General features: G+C 39.9%; 1 protein-coding gene across 14 annotated transcripts in view; it reads right to left on the bottom strand.

Moving 5' to 3' along the window:
- Window positions 1-20,890, bottom strand: part of LOC110086925 (ankyrin repeat and fibronectin type-III domain-containing protein 1) — a 316,329-nt gene that overhangs the window by 134,851 nt on the left and 160,588 nt on the right. For 11 of the 14 annotated variants that reach the window (XR_013539113.1, XM_078381382.1, XM_020808190.3 and 8 more), the window contains one exon: window positions 5,819-5,859. Coding sequence is in view for 9 of the 14 variants with exons in the window: in XM_020808190.3 (XP_020663849.3) it covers window positions 5,819-5,859 (41 nt within the window). In the remaining 5 variants the exon portion in view is untranslated. Of the gene's footprint in view, window positions 1-5,818; window positions 5,860-7,873; window positions 8,108-20,890 lie in introns of those variants that run through there. The other 3 variants (XM_072982924.2, XM_020808197.3, XM_078381383.1) reach the window with 3 other exon arrangements.

Here is a 20,890-nt window from a genome sequence, read left to right as displayed (position 1 = left end):
TGCAGGAGAACGGGCTGAGGCTGAACCCGGACAAGACGGAGGTACTGAGGGTGGGCGCTCCCACAGCTGGGGATTTGGGTGATTCCCTCATTTTTGGGGGCGTGACCCTGCCTGTCAGCGATGGGGTTCGCAGCTTGGGTATCCATCTGGACCCGGCGCTCACTATGGAAAACCAGGTGGCGTCTGTGGTCCGTACCGCATTTTTCCATCTCAGGCGGATAGCCCAGCTGCGACCCTACCTTGACGTGGGGGCCCTCACTACTTTGGTACATGCGCTTGTAATCTCAAGATTAGACCACTGTAATGCGCTCTACGTGGGGCTACCTTTGAGGCTGCTGCGGAAACTTCAGGTGGTGCAGAATGCTGCGGCCAGACTACTCAGTGGAGTGAGAAGATACCAACATATCTCCCCCACTCTGGCCGCATTGCATTGGCTGCCCATCCGATTCCGCATCGACTTCAAAGTACTGATGCTTACTTACAAAGCCCTAAACGGTTTAGGACCTCAATATCTGGCGGAACGCCTCCTCCCACCAAGATCTACCCGTGTCACTCGCGCAAGCCAGGAGGTAAGGCTGAGGAGCCCGACGCCGAGAGAGGACCGGAAGGAAAAGACCAGAAATCGGGCCTTCTCGGCGGTGGCTCCTCGCCTATGGAACAACTTACCTCCTGAGATTCGTGCGGCCCCCTCGCTGGGCACTTTTAAAAAACAACTAAAAACATTTATGTATAAGCAGGCCTTCCCAACAGCTAATTCCAACAGTTAATTCCTGACGACTTTTTCTTCTATACTCCTATGGTCTTTACTTTCGTGTATATGTAATGTTTTTAATATTTACTACTGCTGATTGTAAGCCGCCTAGAGTGGTCAAATCTGGCCAGATAGGCGGGATAGAAATGAAATAAATAAATAAATAAATAAATAAATATGTTGTTCTCTCTTCTATTTTGGTGGCTGATTACTGTAACAGTACTCTTTGTCTCTACGTGACAATAACTGAAAATCACTTCATTTCTATATGAGAATCATCATTCAGGATTCTGATCCTATTTCTGTCATCTTTTACATTTGCTTCTCACCTGTTGTTAACCGTTTTAAGAGTTTTATCATTCATCTAGGCTTTTTTTCCCCCTTCTGACTACCAGAACAGGAGTTTTTGCATGGTTCCTTAATTATATTTCTGATTTCAGTCCACAGTGTTTCTGAATCACAGTCAATTGAGCCTAATACTGCAAATCAATTCTTTAAACGGGTTTAACCTGAAAGGCTATTTTGGCATTATGGCTCTTCTAACATTCCTCTTCACTCTAATATTTGACAGTGTAAGTTCACAGTCTGTACCATAGTCTGCTTCTTACCTTTTTTCGGTAAGCACAATACAGCTTCTCCATCTATTACTGCTCATTATAAAAATGCAATTAAGTGTCCCTTTTTGAAGGACTTCAACAACTTGCATAATAAAATGGGGGCATCATGGCTATAACATCTATTGCCTTTATCATTTTATCGAAGGGAAAAAAGGTGATTAAATTTGATATACAGAAGGCACACTTTGCTGCCCACTTTCTTTTATAGGCATCAACACAATTCATGATCACGCAACCCTTGACCCCCTTCAGATTTCAATTCTAGGGTTGTCTCTAAGAGATACAAGGCTTCCTGTTTAGGCTTTCAATTAATTGGTGTTGAGGATATAAGGAACACAGTCTGCCAGCGGATAGTAAGGCAATTTTGCCAGCCATGTATTCTGCTAGCCATGCACTTTTATTCTGTTTTCATTCTTCAATTGCTCATTAAACTAGCAGTGACCAGTCATTAACCACTACCACCAATGACCCCTGACTTGCAGTGGGAGGCAAGACCTGAATGGCCATGGAGAATGACTTTTCAGTTGCTCTTCTTCTTCAGGGTGGTCCCTTTAGGACTTGTAGAGGGCAGCACGGCTGGAGAGAGAGTTACTCTTATGGTCGGATGAACATCCCATCCAGCTCTGAATTCTCTCTTTCTATCTATCTATCTATATATGCACACACATATACTCTTTAAAAACTAAAGCAAAACAAAAAGAAAAATTCATCACAGACAATTGTACAACTGTGATGCATAAGTGAAGTATCAGTTTAGGCATTTTAAACTGGCCTGAAATTAAAATTATTTAAAAGGCTGCATTTTGTGGCAAAGTGGAGGAAACACTTGTGTTTCTATAGCAACCAACATAGCAGAAAGTCTCCCAGTGCAATCCCAGCACATAGAAAGCTGCAGCTAATAAAACCAAACATATCCACATCGACAAACAGTCTTGACAAAACTACTGCCTAGACAGAAGGCAAACTCTAATCTGCATTTTGCCTTCAGGCTATAGTAAGACATCACGAGGGTTTGGGGCAGTTAAAGGGTGTAAGGTCATGCTTGAAGAGATGATGCTCACGCTGTTCTGGGAAGGAATATTGCAACTAGAAGTTTCCACATCAGACCATGTGTAGATATTAATGCCGTGAGCTTAACTTCCTTCCTTGTATCCAAAAAAGTAAATGATGTGTGAGATAGGATTTTAAATAAAACCTGTCTCCTATGTAGATGGACAATTCGAAGCTTAAGGCTCAAAGATCCCATACAGGATCCATTAAGCAATAATTTAAGTAATATTTAAAGTCTGGGAGCAGCCCAGGATATGGTTGCTATGCAAAACTTCAGGCATGTTTCACGGTCAGTAATAAAAATGCAGAGGTTAAGCACACATATCAAAATCCATTCCCAAAATGTCCTTCTGACTTAATTTTTCTGATAAGAAGCAGGGAGATGCAGGAAGATTTGTTATTTGTCATGCTGTTGAGCAAGTGACACTTCGTCATATATCTGTTGGGGTGGGCAAAGAAAAAAGGCAGCAGACATTGTGTGGCAGATGTCCAAGGCTAACTATATATGCTGTTCTACTGCAAAAAACAATTCAGTCTCTTCTCCAGAACACCATTCCATCAACCACTCTAAGCATCTCACCCAGCTTAAGCAACATGTATATAACCAAAAAAAGAGGGAGGAGGGAGGCAAAATATAGCAGCACTTTAAAGACCGATATATTTACTTCAATGTGACTTTACATGGATCAGATTCTTCTGACATATGCATGGATTTTGATCCACGGAAGCTCAGATTGGAATAAATCTATTAGTCTTTAAAGTACTGCTATATTTTGCCATCTTCTCCCTCTTCCCCCTTTATTTTTTTCCAACATGCTCATACAGACTAAGACAGCTATTTCTTTGGCAATGTTTACGGCCAATTTATTTAAATGTACATCATCTTTCAATTGCTCACTGTTTAATTTGAGAGCACTCAGCCAGGCAGGGCAGTGGAGGCAAGGCAGAACTAGTCAGACTGGCTTTACTAAACCGGAAGGTGACACAGCTGTTCTGCCGCCAACAAGTCCATACCTTGAAGTACTATACAATCAATATGAAGAACTGTATCTCCTTAGGATACAATGCTTGCTTTCAGGGTCACAATAACTACACAGTGCAATAAAGGCAAGCACAAGGGGCTGATGTTTGTGGGAGAGGCAAATGCGTAGGAGCCTGTACCTCAGCATTAGAGTTGCTCATTGCCTCACCATCAATGCCCAAGGCAATCAGAACTGCACCCCCACAACAGTGAAAGAGGAGGGTAAGCGAAAACCCAGCTGCCTCAGAGGAAGGAGGATAAGCTGTATAGAGACAGAAAAGCTGTATATGGACATAAAATGGAGAAGTTGGGAAGAAGTGGCTCCATTAGAGCAGTATTCCCTTAAAAGCAGATCCAGCATCTGAAACATGTTTCAAGTTTATACACACCATCTCTACAGATTCCTAGTAAAGATCTGATAGCTACAGACAAGTACATAACTAGAATTACTAGGATATACTGTACATATGCAAGAGTAGGTGATACCTTTTATTGGACCACTGATAAATTAAACAAATAGTAAGTTTTTATAGATGAAGTCCACTTCCTAAGGATAAGCACACACCTCCTTCATGGACACTACTGAAACACTGCAGATATGTCTAGTCCTAATAAGAAAGACCCATTTCCGCTGGAAGCAGAGTCATGCTGGCGAAGCACCTCCTCAATATAGAGCAACCCTGCTATGCAATATTTTCAGTCTCATTGCACACCTTTGCGATCCCGTTGTCAGAGAGACAGCACAGATTGCAGCAGAAATACCAAGGCTGACTAATGCTGTACATATCATTTGAGACAGCAAACTTTAGCCTTCTGAATGAAGCACTCTGCCAAGGGGCATAGAGAAGGGAGTAGTTTTACTGACAGCTAACACTCCCTTTCTGTTAAACTAGCAATTACAAAGTGCCCTGAAGCAAGCAGACAAATAGTTCTTAATTTTTAAAAAATCTAAATGCTGATTTAGAAGCCAAGTCTCAAGCATGAAACATTTTAAACATGGTGATGGCAGGCAGTTAGCGAGGTCATTGGGTAGGAGTGTTTGCGCCATACCAAGCACTATGCGGCAGATTTCAGTAACTTTTCAGTTTTCATGGCACAGCGGCTGTGCGGTAATGCCAAAGGCCAATATAATCCATTTCACCCTCTGCATGTTTACATTTTCAATGTGGCAAAGAAGGACCCTGAAATATGGTACTGTACACAAAAGCAGGTTAAAGTGTGGCTAGCTTGTATCTTTGTGTCACACACATTTGTTGTACATTCACAGCCTTCTTGTAATCTACAGTACACACTCTCATTTGAATACAACATATACTAGTGCTTCCTTGTTGGTTTGGAAGTTACAAAAGTCTGTGACATTCTCCAAAATAAATCATCACATATTTTGGACAACAAGATATGTCAAAGGGAGCAGGACCTGGAAATAACTAGTTACAAACAATATCTAATTTGCAATCAAATCTTTTTCCACTAATGAAATTATAAATAGTATATATTACAACTGTGATGTAACTGTAACTTTTAGGCACTTTTGTAGCTAAGGGGGCAGGGAGGCATTCCTGAAGTAAAGGGGCTTGGCACCAAAGACTATGGCCATCAATTTGGCAGCAGTTTAATTTTTTGGTAAGGTTTAGGGTCATGCGGACCCTTGTATGTCATTTCAGGCCCCTAAGGCTATCGAGGGTTGGAGAACGATGGTGCCACTAAGAGGGGATGATAGCTGGCTCACTGCTAACCAGTTGCTGACACTGTAGTGAAAGTCTGAAGTTATTTTAATTAGGGAGGCGTGTTGCTATTTTGGGGGACACTCCGCGTGAGTGAGCTGGTAATTGCCTCCAAACAGGACACAACCAGAAGGGAGTTGCTTGTTCGGCAGGTGCTTATGGGCGAGGACGATATGGTGATTTGCCTTTGCCAATCCAAGATGAACCAGAAAGGGGCGGGGAGAGCGTATAACCTTGAGAAGGGCTAAGGAGGCTGCTATTTAGCCATGAAGGCAGTGAGGAACTTCATAAGTCACCAGCCTCAATCTGAAAGCCTGCTGTTTGTTCATCTGGATAAAATTCTGCTTACCTGTTTTCAGTTTAGTGCAGTAGTTAGGGCAGGGCTCAGCAAAATGGGGCTCAGGGCAACAGAATTTGGAACCCATTCCTTCCAGATCAGGGCAGCAACATCTGCCACATATTTGGGTTTACCACAAACCAGGGTTCAGGTGTTAGGGTGGTGGCTGTCTACAGAATACAAGGGTATTTTAGGTCACATCTGGCAGAATCTCACTAGTAATGCAGGTTGCTGATATACTGAGATGTCGATCATGAATATACATTTACTTCTTTGTTAAATATCGTTGAAATCATAGACTGAAGAACATAGACTTACTTTGAAGGGTATAAATCCTTCTTGTCTGCCGATCCTAGGCTCTGGAAGGCAAATAAAGATCCCATTAAAATCCCACTTTCTCCCTAGGTACGTATATGCAAGAAAGCAAAAATCAGATAGCACTGCAGAATAAACATTGATGGGGGGGTGATAGCATTTAAGCTTTCACCTTTGGTTCTTGGATTAAAGCCTTCATACTTCAGAAATAAATGAGAGCCGTTGTATCCTAAAGATGGGAGTGAAACAGGAAACTAGGATAGTCACAGTGGGATCGTCTGCTCCTGAATCAGCCTAGCTGGCATTTCCAAAAGGACATGCAAAACAAGCAAAGCCCTCCAGCACTACCTGCTAGTCCAAAGAGCTAACTGGCGACACCTTCATGCAGGATCAGCGTGAGACCAAATAAGTACCTGCTGCATGTGAAATGGAGGATGGTCCATAGATGAGCAGAAAGCATAGGCTCTGCAGGTAGAATGCTTTTTCATGTCAAAAGTGATATTAAGAACCAGGTGCTACTGAGGATACCAGCCTAAGAGTTTATAGAGCCAATGCTAGTCCTTGCAGAAACTACTGTGCTAGAAGGAATCAGTTCCCCAGTTCAATATAACACAGTTTCATACATTTCCCTGTGTAAACGGGTATGATACAATGCATCTTCTCTGAGGTGTGGCTTCTTCCATTTCTGGATTTAAGTCAGTCCTGGGTCTTTTGGACAAGGCTTTTATCTTAGTGATTCCTACTAGAAAAACCCTGTTGTATGTGACAGCTTGTTTTGCAGCCTTGGCAAAGCCAAGATTCCTGTTTGGTATCTGAAATTTATTTTGCAATTCACCTTGTAACTGCCTCAGCTACGTATATCTACCTTATGGGGAATGGGACACTAACATCCATGTTAAGCAAGCCACCATATCTTCTACCCAGAACATTTGTCAGACCACTGAAAACGTGGGTCTGGTGAAGAGATATTTAGGAAGCTTTCAAATAAGAACTATAAAAAACAAATAGGTCTGTCAGGATCCAGCCATATAGAATTACTAGCTAACTTAGCATACGTTCTTCAATCCATAAATTCTATCATGTATGACAAATCCAGAGGGCTAGGAAGGCTGAGAGATATTCCTATAAACTAACCTATACAAAGTACACCTCACCCATAATTTTTCTGCAAATAGGCAACATAATTCCCAAGTAATTTATGTCTCTGACAAAATTGTTAACCAATAGGAAAGAAATGTAACATTTCCAAATGCAAGACCCAGCTGGAGTACATAAAGAGAATATCTATAGGCTGAATTTCTCCAGGGACCCAGAGTTTGCATACACATTGAACATTCATTTGCAAAGATGCATTATCTCCTCACTGTAGACTTTAAATTTATATTTGAGTATGAAGCTGTATTGGTGTGCATGCACATTCTGTACATTCTAGGAGACTGAGCGGGATAGCGCATACATGACCAGCACACAATTGTAAGGTGTGTAGCTATGCAAAAATGGTATGCAATGCTGGAGGCAGTCAAGAGAAAATTAGATAGGCCTCTCTCAGATATACTTTTATTTAGATTCCTGGGTTGAGCAGGGGGCTGGGCTCGATGGCCTTATACTGTAGAGCCCTTCTAACTATGTTGTTCTATGATTCTATGGTATTGGCTGCATCTCCCGCAATCTATGTCAGACACAGCTGACTTGGGAGAAGATTTTTTTTCACCAATTGCCTCAAATGAAAGGTCAGAAAAACTGCTGTCACTTAAGGCTCATTAGGAGAGGCAGACTTTGAAACACCACTTTCTGTTGTCAAACCTAGGACCAAATCTAAGACAAAACTGTTCCTGAAAACAGACATACCCATTTAAAGAACTCTGCACAAGCCTTGTCCAAAATGGTGTGGACAGGGTGCTGTTATTTGACCGGAACATGCACAGAACATGCAAGAAAGGGACAGCAAATCTATGCCTGGCAATCTTGCTTCAAGACGCATATTGACTTTTTTCCTCCACAACTCAATTTGCTGAGGTGGGAGGAGCAAAGGAAGAAATATAAACAGACAGACCAAACCTTAGCTCTGGAAGCCCAAGTGTTCCAAATGTCTCTAAATGAGACTCTCGTGCATTCACCCTGCAGTTATTTTCTTTCCTCGCTTATTTCTCCATGCTCCTTCTTCTAATCTGTCTTTTCCTCGCAGGCGAAAAAAGAGGCTGGTAGTTTCTTAATAGCAGCATGCTTGCACTTCGGAGCTGGTGTTGTACTTTTACACTGTGGTTGCCAGGCAATGGCTACAAGCTGACTCCAAAGCAGTGGGAAGCAACTAGGCAGAATACTAATCAATGAAGCAATAAGATTGCCATCTCCAGGGTTGGCCAAACAAAACTTGCCCCCTAAAATGGCAGCAATCAAAGCTGTGATTGTTTGTGCAGAAAGAAAATTGAAAAGTAAAATCTGAGGCCCCCTGTGCTTGAGGATATTTAGATATTGCTACACTGTAGATCTGTGGGCAAGCCTTTGGATTTTTCTAATCCTCAGTAGTACAGCAGTAAGTTTTACACAATTACTACTGGAAATATGTCCAATGTCACACTATGATCCACTCACCCTCTTATTGCCAACAAAGCAAGGTGGGTGAGATAGTTGGTGAATTACTATAACTTTCTTTATAATCTGATTTATGCATTAAATTATTCTTCAATAACTTCTTGTGGGCACATGAAACAGATGCTATATAATTCAATGGTTACTCAACAGTGAATATGTACTCCAAAGCCCTAAGGAAAGATTGTAATAATAATTTGTACACAGAAAGGTGGTTAGACTGGACAAGATAAGGGACCTCTCCAATTCTACAGTTCTGCGATTCTAAGATGTACTCCAAGTAAACCACACTGGCTATAGATAGTATTTCATTAGCAAGCCCTTGTATCCTCTCGGTTGTCTAGCAGGGATGAGATGGTACTTTTCAGGGGTTGGACAAAGATGGGGAATAAGTGATATAAAGGTATATGCTAGAGAGACTGAGGAAGAAGGATTGACATTAACATGGGAACAAGACTTAGGAAAAAGAATAAATGATGAAGAATGGAGGAAGATATGGAAAATGAGGGTTTTATGATTTATGTCAGTGAGAATAAGATAATTTTTTTTTCAAATTGGGTTTAAAATGGTATTTGACACCGACAAAATTTTTGCAGTGGGCGCAGGAGGAGGTTTGATGTTCTTCTCCCAAACAGAAAAGGCACTTGGTGTGTCTGTTGGCAAAGGGGATCTTATTATCACAGAAAATGCAGTGCTTAAATGGGCCCAAAGGGGCAATGAATTAGGAAGAAACAATAAAGAAAAATGAATTGGATGGGGGGGGGAGTGGCCGAAATATCTAAAATAAAAATTTTATACTTGTTTAGTTGTACAATTGTATTAAAAGAAAATGAAATAAAAGGAATAAAGATTAAGCTATTTTCTCACTTTACCCACAGAAGCAGAAACAGAAAAAGGGACTCTCAACGTGGCGGCTGAAAGAAACTGAAAGGGGACGCTTGACGCCAAGGTACTTATACAGGTGGGAAGGGGGTTATTCTAATGTGTTTATTGCTACTGCAGAAGCTCTAGAATCTTCCGATGAGGCTCCGCGCAGGCGCAAATCACCCAGGCTGTGATTCACAGAGGCCACGAATAATTATAGTTCCACTAACAGTGACGAATATCGTCTCAGCTGGTTCTGATTCACACAAGCAGTTTTTCTCCTCAGAGGAAATTCTCTGTTGTCTTCATTTGAAATGGAACATGCAGTATGATTATTAACTGTAGTAAAAATGAAGATAATTCTGTCTCTAGCGACTAAACCTAAAACCCTAGATAGAAGTGAGCAGGTGCATTTACATGCTTAGAAATAAATCTGCTTCTCCAGGTATGATTTATGTGATATTTCAGGAACCATGTGATTTTTCATGAAATACAGTATAGTGCTACATGTACACAAAAATTGTGTGGTACCTAAATACAATTTGGAACTCAGTGACAAAGAACTTAAATACTGTACAGTGGTGCCTCGCATAACAGGCGCCCATTTAACGATGAATCCACATAGCGACAATGTTTTCGCTTACCGATTTTCGCATAGCAATGTTTTCCCCCAGCTGATCAGCAATTCCAAAATGGCTGCCGGGTAAAACAGGGACGGATTCCTCGCATACCGGGCAGCTAAAATGGCCACCGTATGGAGGATTTTCGCTTAAAAGGTAAGTTTTAAGCCCATAGGAACGCATTGAAGGGGTTTCAATGCATTCCTATGGGCTTTTTAATTTCACATAGTGATGAATCCGTATAGCGACGATTTTTGCTGCATGGATTATCGTCGCTATGCGGGGCACCACTGTATGTAAAACTTCCACATTTGGCTGTAGTATTGGCATATCCCTTTGCAAGAATTTGGGGAAATACATGTGAGTAGGAGGAAACTTCTATATGACCAGTTATCCTTGTGTAGATATATTAAATCAATCAAGATAACTTAGTATCAAACTATGTGATTTGGCCAGCCTGTGTTTAGATGCAGTGATTCCTTAAGTGGTGAAAGACATCTGACTGTCTTAGCATAAGCTTTTCTCATCCCCTATCCTTTACTCTTACTTGCTTTGTTAAACATAAGCTTAATTTACAAGTCTAATTACCAAAGCAATTATCCTGACTGATTTGTCAGAAGAAGAACACTAATCTCAGTGAATACTCATGTCAGATTTCACCCTCTGTTTCCCAAGAGCCAGAATTCACGTACATATTCATAACTTGGTACCACTGCCATCAGACAGGGACTACATATTTTAATTCTTTACTATGTTAACTACTCTTTCCCCAACGTAAAATATAACAACGTCAAGAAAAGAGGTTAATTAAATCTTTCTAAGCAATGATATTCGTCCTTATTGAGTATTACAGTGCAGAAGCATTAAAAAAGTACAGTGTGATAGTGGTCAAGTCCTGGGCGAATGTTATAAATGTTATAAAAAACCATGCAGTAGTTTCTGGTGCAGATTTGCAGCTCTTGAGAAGATCGTGTGAGGGTTTGGACAATTCTGCAGCATCAACTAACAGTCTCCATGGAAAGATCTTGGAACTGTGCATTTTCATATGAACAACTGAACTCCACCTCTAGATGCTTTGCTGTTTCAAATGACTCACGACCAAACCAGGCCCTGCACTGTATTTTTTGATTACTCATCTCACTGGTGACTCAGAGTTTAGGAACCACATATTAAATCCTTTAACAAAATAATGGAAAGGAACATTTTATTGTGCTCTGGGTGTTTTTACTGAGGTATATTTTAGGATGGTACATTCACTTGTCTCCAAAGAATCAATTTATATAATTATGAAGAAGATAGAAATGTTTATAGAAATATCTTCAACAGAGCCACACGTTCTTGTGGAGGAACACCTTTGGCATGATGTGGTACAAAGGGGAAAGGGGATAAAGTGTCAGATGCTGCTAGAGACAATGAGCGCAATCACACTTCATTGTAATTACCACTAAAGTAAAATAAAATAAAACTAAAAATCTCCCACTAGCTTTCACTGGGAGGCGGAAGGCACCCATATATATTATAACTTGGGCACACACAACTACTCTTTTCTTCCACAAGATGCTGGACTAGAGAACATCTGTCCCTTATAATGTGGGCACTTCCAACCACAATGACAGCCACTTGCTTCTCCTCATTCCTTTGTCTTCCATTTCTTTTCCAACCACAAAGACAGCCACTTCCAGCCACTACAAAGACTGGTAACTGGACATTTACATAAAAATTCCAAAAGCCATTTCAATGTATTCTTTCTAAGAATGTAAGAAATACTGGCAAATTTCCTAAATTTTGGCTTAAAAAAACTGTGTCTCGGTTTCTCATTGAAAAAAATGGACAATTGCCAGAAGATTTTTTTTGCTGTTGAACAAGAGCCAAGACCAACACTTTGTTCACCAGCACCATTTGTGAAAAATAAGGGTTTGCACAAAAATTTCATATTTTGCACTACAGAACCTTGTATTCTGTGCAAAATACAATGTTTTCAACATAACATACTATGTTTCCTACACAAAATACAGGCCTTTCTTTAAAAAAGAGAGAACACTTCTGTGGGGTGTGGAGGGGTGTGTGTTTTTTTTTTTGGCAAATTAAAAGAATTTTATGCATGTTTTATATTTTTGCAAAAACTCTTTTGTCAGCATAGAAAAACCATTTGAAATTCTTCATTCTTGCCTGCGAGAATGAAAAGTGCAAATTTATATCCCTAGTCCCTTCACACCTGAAACAAAACCAAAAGAAGAACAAAACAGAACAAAAGATGTCTAGGTGAGGATACAAAAAGTAGAGTATTTGGAATGATTTGCAAAATTTGCCAGTTGTAGTTGATGGCCTTTTCATGGATGTATTTGATGGAATTTTGTATAATTGCTCTAGGTTTATGGGACTGTTAAAAGAGTGTGAGAATATGTTTCCCCAGTTGTGAAGGATGTTCTTTTCCATATGAAGATTTCTCTTTCCATAGTTGAAAGCAAGCACTTTTTGGCACCAGGATCTTTTTTTAAAAGCATGAGTCCAAGAAAACAAAGCAAACATTTTCAAAAACCCATCGCATTTTTAAGCTATACTACTAAGACTTTTTTTACAGCTGGTTTTTCAGATTCATTGCTATCATCAGACAGTTTTGCTATTTCATCTGTTCAGCATATTGTCTTACTTTATAGCAGTGAGCTGTAACATGTGAGACAAACTCCCTTTCCATACCTCTCAGACAGTCTGCCATTTGAGGCAAATATATTACAGTACAGTGGTGCCTCGCTTAACAATTGCCCCGCATCACAACAAATCCGCTTTACGATGATAGAAGGAGAGCTGAAGCCGTATGTCATCAGTAGACTGATGACAATGGATTCCAAATCACCAGATGACCTCCCACAGCCACCTCACATAGATATAACTTTCTTAATTTTAGGGCTGTGGTCTAAGACCACAAATGAACATTCAGGCAGATACTGATTTATAAAGCTGGCATTTGAGCCAGCAAAGTGAAAAACTGAGAAGGCTGGAACATAGGAGGTGTATTCATATACACAGCCCTGAGAAAGATCCAGAAATAGGTTTGTCTGCAGCTTTGGAGAAGAACATAAAGAAGGAACACCTGATAGGAATGTGTAGAAGGAAAAACAAGAGAGGCCCCAGTCTCCATTAGAGAGACACTACACAAATAAACAGTATGACATATTTAAGATACCACAAAGCTTGTCAGCAATGCAACCAGTACACAAAGACTCGATTTAAACAAAATTAATTTAATGCTGCTGATACTGTTAGAATGGGAGGTTTTCTCCAAGGTGGTCTGCTATGAAACAACATTACACAGAGAGTCCTAGTACTAACTTTGAGTGGGCCATGAGTCAGAAGGGAGTCTGCAAAATAGAGAGAGAAGGGGGGGAAAAACAGGGAACAAAATTGGTTTGGTTTCATAATTTTCTAAATTTCCCCATTAAATTCACCCCATTAACAAGTCTTGTTACAATTTTCTTTAACTGCTTGAAACTCGTGTTGGCAACATGCAAAATTAAGGTTGGGGAGGAGGTTTTCTTGCCACTTTTAGTACAGCCAGAAATAAAGATTATGTAATACAAATTCAGCTGACTCTGCTGTCAAAGGCGCGTGAGGAAAATCACTGTGCTGGCCTTGTAGAAACTGGAGGGGGACTAAAACTAGTTTGTTTTGGTCAGTAAAGTGAGTAGATGTGACTCAGTCTCAGAGGGAGCAGAAAAACTGAGTAAGAAGGCACTATTTATATCAAAGCCCCTTTATGGATCTTAACCACCAAATTATACAAAGAAATCTGGTCATGACTCCACAGGAAAGGCTGAAACTTAAGGACTATTTTTCTCACACATGCCACACACACATACACACGGCTAATAAAGTGACTCCTTTTAGGCTGAAACATTACTGTGCTTTTAAAAACAGAACCTGAAATCTAGCCCAAACGTTTTGGAATCAGAGGGCTTTTTAGGAACGGGTCTGTGACTTTCAAAGCTGCTTCGATTATTTCGAGACACATACAGTATATGAATCAGGCAGGCAACCTTGACTAGAATTTAGGAACTTATAGCCAATGCCTAAGGGGCAAACTAAACATAACAGAAACCCTTTACAAACCTCTTTTTTCCCTTCCCCCAAAAGGGGGGAAAAAGTTATGGAGAGAGGTACTCAATACCCTGTTTCCCTGAAAATAATACCTACCCCCAAAATAAGCCCTAGTTAGGTGAAACTTCGCCCTCCACCATTGTGTAGCAACCAGAAAATGACATGACTGTAAAATAAAACATCCCCTGAAAATAAGCCCTAGTGCGTTTTTTGGAGCAAAAATTAATATAAGACCCTGTCTTATTTTGGGGGGAAACACGGTACTTTTCCTGCCTGCCGTTTCTCAATTCCAAATCAATTCTCGAGGGGCTGTGCACCCTGCAGAGTTCTAATTGCATGTTTGCATGGGCAGACGTACATCTGACACGCCATAGGGAATAGGGGGAGTAATGTTTTTGCACTGAGGGATAGTTTAATCTTCCACACAGATTTGGCTCCATAGAGGAGAGAGATTTAGGTACACTCCAGAGGGAGAAGCAATAAATGGAATAAAGATGGAGCCATTCACACATTCATGTTATTTGCAGCGCAAGGAGAAGAAGCTGTTGAGGGTTCTTCATGCATTTTTGGATTTCAGTCAGAAATGCATGGAGCCTGGAGATTTGCTGGGATGTAACAACTGTACTGGCACACTCATCCCAAAATATAGCACTGGAGAAAAAGAGATTCCTTACCTCTAATTATGTTTCTTCAAATGGTGCACTCACAACATATGAGTTCTTATAAGCCTGTGCAGCATATTCTGGAATTTTCCAAAGCTTAGCCGCTGAGTTTTGGGAGCAGCCCCACCCACTCCACTCTACATGTACACCTTCTTCCCTCCAATTCCACAATTCCATGTCCATCTAAATAAGGGCAGGATGGGACAATCCAGTGGGGAGGAGGGTGAGTTGTAGAAGTGCACAGATGACCACACAATGAAACGGAAGACAGGTCCTTTCCATTATCTGTGATAAAATAGATCCATTTTCTTGGATGTAGGTGGGATAGAGGACAGAGTTTATCATGATTATCTTCCTATATTGAGTTGGCTACATATGTCACTATTTGAGTCTCATCACAAATACTAGTTTAGGTTCAGCAGGTATATAGTAATTGCCAACTTTGTGGGCCATTCAAGCCACACAAATATCATGTCAGTACATCTGTCTGTACTCTTTGTGATAGGATTTCGCTCTTTTATAAATGAGCTGTCATTCCTCTTTTCTCATCTTCTTTTAGACTAGCAGCCTCTTCAGATATTTAGCCTTCAAATAAGCAAAAGCCTTTATTTTCTATTTCAGTCTGGAAACTCTTTAATATAAGGTTCATAACAGGGTCTGATGGCTTTGAGATATCTACTTCCAATGACAATATCATGATAACTAGTTGGTTCATAAAGGATCAGACATCTTCTATAGGCAAGGGGAAGTTAGCATCAATCACAATAACATCTGATGATGTACTGGCAACTTGTTTAGAAGACAGAGATGTGTCAGACTCATGAGTCATAATCAGAATCTGATGGGTCATTATCAGATGATATTTGTGTTTGTAGAAAGCAGAATAGAAGGCTGTGATTTTGAGCTGGTGGATATAACAAATCTTATGGCAGGAGTTGGATCAAGATGGTTGTGTGGATACTGAAGGCCACATAATGATTTGCACTGAGGGGAAACTATAGTTCCTGGAGCCAACAACAAAGATAAACATGATATCAATGGTACTTATGATGGACCAAGGTGCATCTCCCCTGGTGCTAATGATGACAAAGATGGAACTTGTGGTATTGATACCCAAGCTGATGTAGGTAGGCCAGTTGTAGAAACCAGTGAACATGTAGTCATAGGCACACTCTTTATCAATTAAAGAGGTGGAGGGAAGGAGTTGGGGAGATGCTTGCCATCACCTCGAATAGTCTAGCAAACCATTGCAAAAAAAAAAGTTAAGTTTTTGGTGCCAAGGGAGGGTTGAATTTGGTGGGACTCATCTTATTCCTTTATTAAGATCACCATGTTATAGGTTCCTGGCTTGCTAAACCCACTGCCTCAACGTAGGTCCTTCCAGGTTTTTGTGGGTAAGCCTAAACTTGGATCCACTTACCCTCCCTTAGTTGTGCTCATAGGAATAGTTTGCTAATCTGCTAGAGATCCCAAATATTCTTCATTTTAATAAAGGGAGACGAAAGCAGACATTTACCAATGGAGCCAGGAGTGAACAATTAGATTTGCTATTTATACAGGCTTCAACTTCCATTAAATATTTAGGCATCGACTCATATAAAGAAAGCATAAGACATACTAGTGAATAATTTGAGTGCATTATAAAAAGCCTGGAGGGGAAAAAAGATTTTTTGGGACATATTCCCAAACTCATTAATTGAGAAGGCAGCCTTAAAAAAAAGAGGCTCTATTTCTATCCGAATCATTATCCACTCTTCAGTATGTATCATATGAAAACAGTTATATAAAAGAATAAATTATATTTGTAATGGCAAGAAACCCAGAATAAAACTAGAAACTGTGATGTTCCCATATAAAGATAGGAGACAGCTATCTGTTCCAAATTTTAACAGTTTACTATTGTGCCAAATCAAATTCACTGCATACCAACATGGCTATACAAAGAGAACTCCACCCAGGCGATTTTGGAAGAACTATCAAGCCTCCAAACTATCTGTCTAATGTATGGGGTAACTGACTCACAAATGCAGGAACAGTTCTAGCAACTCATTAAATAAGGCCATGGAATTTGCCAATTGAATCTGTATTTTAAAGTGCTGCAATCATATTTTAAAAAATACGTGTTTTCTTCCCAATACAGAGATTCTGATTGAGGGGGAAAAAAAAACTTAACTATTTCAAAAATTCTAGCATTCTTTTTCTTATTTACAGTTAGCTACATAGGGGTAGGGCCCCTTATTCGAAGTGACACATGTTAGTCCATCATACACCAGCTGTCACTGTTGATTTTGCTTTCAGGCTTTCAAGACTCTGTTTGATCTTAGGAAATGTACCAAATGAGTGTTGCTTAATACCTTGTATAAATGCAAAGTAGATCCAGGGAACTAAATGTATCTGTGAAAGCGCTGTGAAGAATTAACCTTCTCCAAAAAAAAATTCTGAATAATAAATGTGTCTCTGTGTGTGTGTGTTTCTGTGTGTCAAGTGAGAACTGACTTATAGCGACCCTATTAGGGCTTTCAAGGTAAGTGCCCCAGGGGTCCTGTGAGTTTCTATGGCCAAGCAGGGATTTCCTGTGTCCTAGTTTGTCACTCTACCTACTACATGGTGGTACAATTTTTAAAGTAGTGCCTGGGTTAGTCTGTGCAAGCATGTCCTGACAAAAGGGGGGGGGCGAGGCGAGTAGTGGGACAGTGAAGTGGATTGATCCACAAAAACTTTTCAAAGTACCACCACTTCATTTTTTTGTTTGTTTTACCTTTGTCTGCATATAAACCATAATGAACATTATTTTTAACTTTTCAAGAACTGATTTTAAAGAGCAGACCTCCTCACGCTGCACAATGGCTGTGAGAGGATAAAATCAAAGATTTATTAATATGCTCACTCAACATCATTACTGTATTTATAAATACTTTAGATCAAAAATTCTCAAAGCTGTGTACAACAATAATAAACATAATACACAGAATACATAAATATATGCACAACTGTACAACAGGCATATTTGTATTTAGTACGTATTTCCATAGCTCCTGAAACAGATGTTAGACCATATAGAAAAAAATCATATCAATCAATATTTTTAAAGTGCTGTCAAAATTAAAAATAGCAAGTATATGTCAAATTTGTGAGGAAATTTGCTAGAAATTATTTTCTTTACACTGTTTACTCCCAAGTGAAGGTTTATGTTTTCAATCTCTTGAAAATCTGAAAGTTTTGAGTCTTGAAAAGTATTTTATTTTTGGTTATGGACAATGTTTGTTTCTGATCATGGGGCATTCTTGGCAAAGATACTGGAGGGGCTTGCCAATTCCTACTCCAGGTGGGTTGTGTTTAGTCGGAACTCTCCACTATGACCTGTCCGTCTTGAGTGTCCCTGCACGGCATAGCCCATAGCTTCCCTGAGTTACTCAAGCCCCTTCGCCACAACAAGGCAGCAATCCGTGAAGGGTTGTGAAGGCAAGAGGAGAAGTGTGAAGGCAAGAGGAGAAGGGGACGACAGAGGATGAGATGGTTGGACAGTGTCATCGAAGCAACCAATATGAATTTGACACAACTCCGGGAGGCAGTGGAAGGGCCTAGTGTGCTCTGGTCCATGGGGTCACGAAGAGTCGGACACGACTGAACGATTAAACGACGATGGGCGATGTTCTCTCTATTTTTCTGCTAGTGTGGGGCAGGGGTCCCACCCCCTGCGCCCATGGCTCCAGCTGTGATCAGAAGCAAATGGGTGGCAACATCGGCTTGGCTATGCAGCCCTGATGCATCACTGCCAGGCTCAGAGGAAAGAGTGGTTATGGATGTCTTCTTTAATATGAAGATATCCGATTATCCCCTTTTCTCACTTTATTATCAGAAGAACAGTCGTAGTTTAACAAATTCCCAGTTTTAGCAAAAAGATATTGGTCACTATCCGACCACTACTCCCAAGTTAAAATTACTGACTCCACTGCTAAGCAATGAATTAACACTTACATAAATCTCACTGATTCAATGGGCCTACTCTATCTGGAACTAGCAACAGAATATTGACTATTATTACCGAAGTAGAATTGGCACTGACATTCTAGTGGATGCATGTGCTTTATATTACATAGTGTATGAGAATACTAGATTAATTATGTATTGATTTGTTTGTTCCATGCATTGTGATTTTTTTTTCTTATGTAATTCCTGGTTGTTAATAATTTGTATCTACCCAAATAACTGGCTCTTCTCTTTTTTATTTTTTTAAATCCTTTGGAATTTAAATATCTCAGTGAATTATTTGTTTAAATTTAGAAAAATCAGAATGTTTTTAGCAACTACCCTGTTTCCCTGAAAATAAGACCTAACCTGAAAATAAGCCCTAGTATAATTTTGCAGGATACTTGTAATAAAAGCCCTACCCCCAAAATGAGCCCTAGTTAAGTGAAAGCCCGCCCTCCACCCTTGTGCAGCAACCAGAAGAGGACATGACTGTATTTGCATAAATGTAGATTGTTGTACATGAAAAAAAATCCCCTGAAAATGAGCCCTAATACGTTTTTGGGGCAAAAATTAATATAAGATCCTGTCTTATTTTCGGGAAACAGGGTAGATTAAAGCATGGTAGCCAGAATTCTATTGCCAATTTACACTCATGATTAGGCACATTTCCAGGAACACAACCAGCTACTTGGTGATGAGTGGCAGTTTGCTGTTAAGTTTTATATGACTCCCCTTATGCAAACATAAATTGGCAATAGGATTCTCATTTTTGTACTGCTGGGAAAGCATAAGAATTCATAATTTCAATCAGTGTTAATAGTTCATTCAGACAGATGGATAAACAACTACTTGTTCTAATTGACTTCTTATATCCTCAAGCACAGCATATCTATATAGCACTCTGAAGACTTGTGAATGTCTTTAGAATTGTCACTACAACATACTCTTCTTGCAAAATACACACATATGCATAAAACATGATCCTATTGGCTTTCTATGCTGATTGAATAACAAACAAGTATGGGTAAAGAAACTTCAACTTCTGAAAGCTCTCAGGATTAATGAATTAAAGTCTATTAGAAATGTGAATGCATGATTTAGGGCTTGGCAAGTACTTCTGGATTCTTTTAAGCTTGACACACTGATCAACCACCCAAGACTCCAACACCAAGCCAACGCCAAGTTTCCACTACCACAAGTCATTCAAAAAGATACTTGCTGTCTGCAGTGCTTCTGTAAACTTTGAGTAGGAAAGCCACTAATAACTACATGTATGTTTCCTACATGTTGTACAGGGGTGGGGGTGGGGAGACAACAAACAGTGCATCTCTTGAAGATCAAAGAGTTCTTTTAGAAGGTACTCATTAGCTAACTTGGTTCAAATTCATTAAAGGTGCATATATGCTAATAAAAAGACTTAAGTTGGGTTTAGTAGCTCACTGTCAGTGGTAGTATTCTCAGTATGTGTTTCAGTACATATATGACATAATTAAGCCCATGTTTACCTTTAAGGACCATTCACAAACAAAGCTCACTAAATGAAAGATGTGTAGGTGAGGAACCTGTGTCCACTCCCAAAACCCATATGTGTGCATTCACAGAGGCCACGAAGAAGCAGCTGTGTTTAGACAAAATACTAAGCTATGGTTTACTGATACAAGAAAGAACATAGGCAATTGTTTGGCTTAATGTGCTCTTTCCTGTACCAGCAAAGAGATGAAAAGCCCTTGCTCATGTTCAGAATTCCACATATTGGTACTATTTCTGAACATTAAACTGCAGGTAATGTTCCACTGAAAAGAAAATGATTCATGTATTGTTGCCTGATGTTTATAGAAAACCTTACTCAAGACTGATCTCAGTTGGTCTAAGCTTCCAGTATCTCCATGGCAATGCCAGAGAAGGATGGTAGAAACATTCTTTTCCCATAAATGTTTTAACCCTGATATGAATACTTGCTGATCTCAATACAAATGTTGCAGTTCATGAATACAAATTATAACATTTATGTCTTATTTCAGCCAACTAAGTGTTCCATAAAAGCCTTATTTAGAAAAGGGTTAGGGTTAGGAGGTGGGAGGAGAAGGAAACTGCTAGCTTCTTCCTACATGCCCCCTCCATCTCTCTATACACCCCAGTTACCTGTCGGCCCTTATATTCTTCATGACATATACCCTGCCCTTAGAATTCCATACTCTTCACAATCTCTGTCAAGGGAAAATGAAAAACCATATCAAGGCCACTGTCTTTGTGGTAGAGAACTGGCTTTTGTA

This window comes from Pogona vitticeps, chromosome 13 (assembly GCF_051106095.1).
Source record: "Pogona vitticeps strain Pit_001003342236 chromosome 13, PviZW2.1, whole genome shotgun sequence".
Classification (NCBI taxonomy): domain Eukaryota; kingdom Metazoa; phylum Chordata; class Lepidosauria; order Squamata; family Agamidae; genus Pogona; species Pogona vitticeps.
This window is presented reverse-complemented; position numbering and strand designations above follow the sequence as displayed.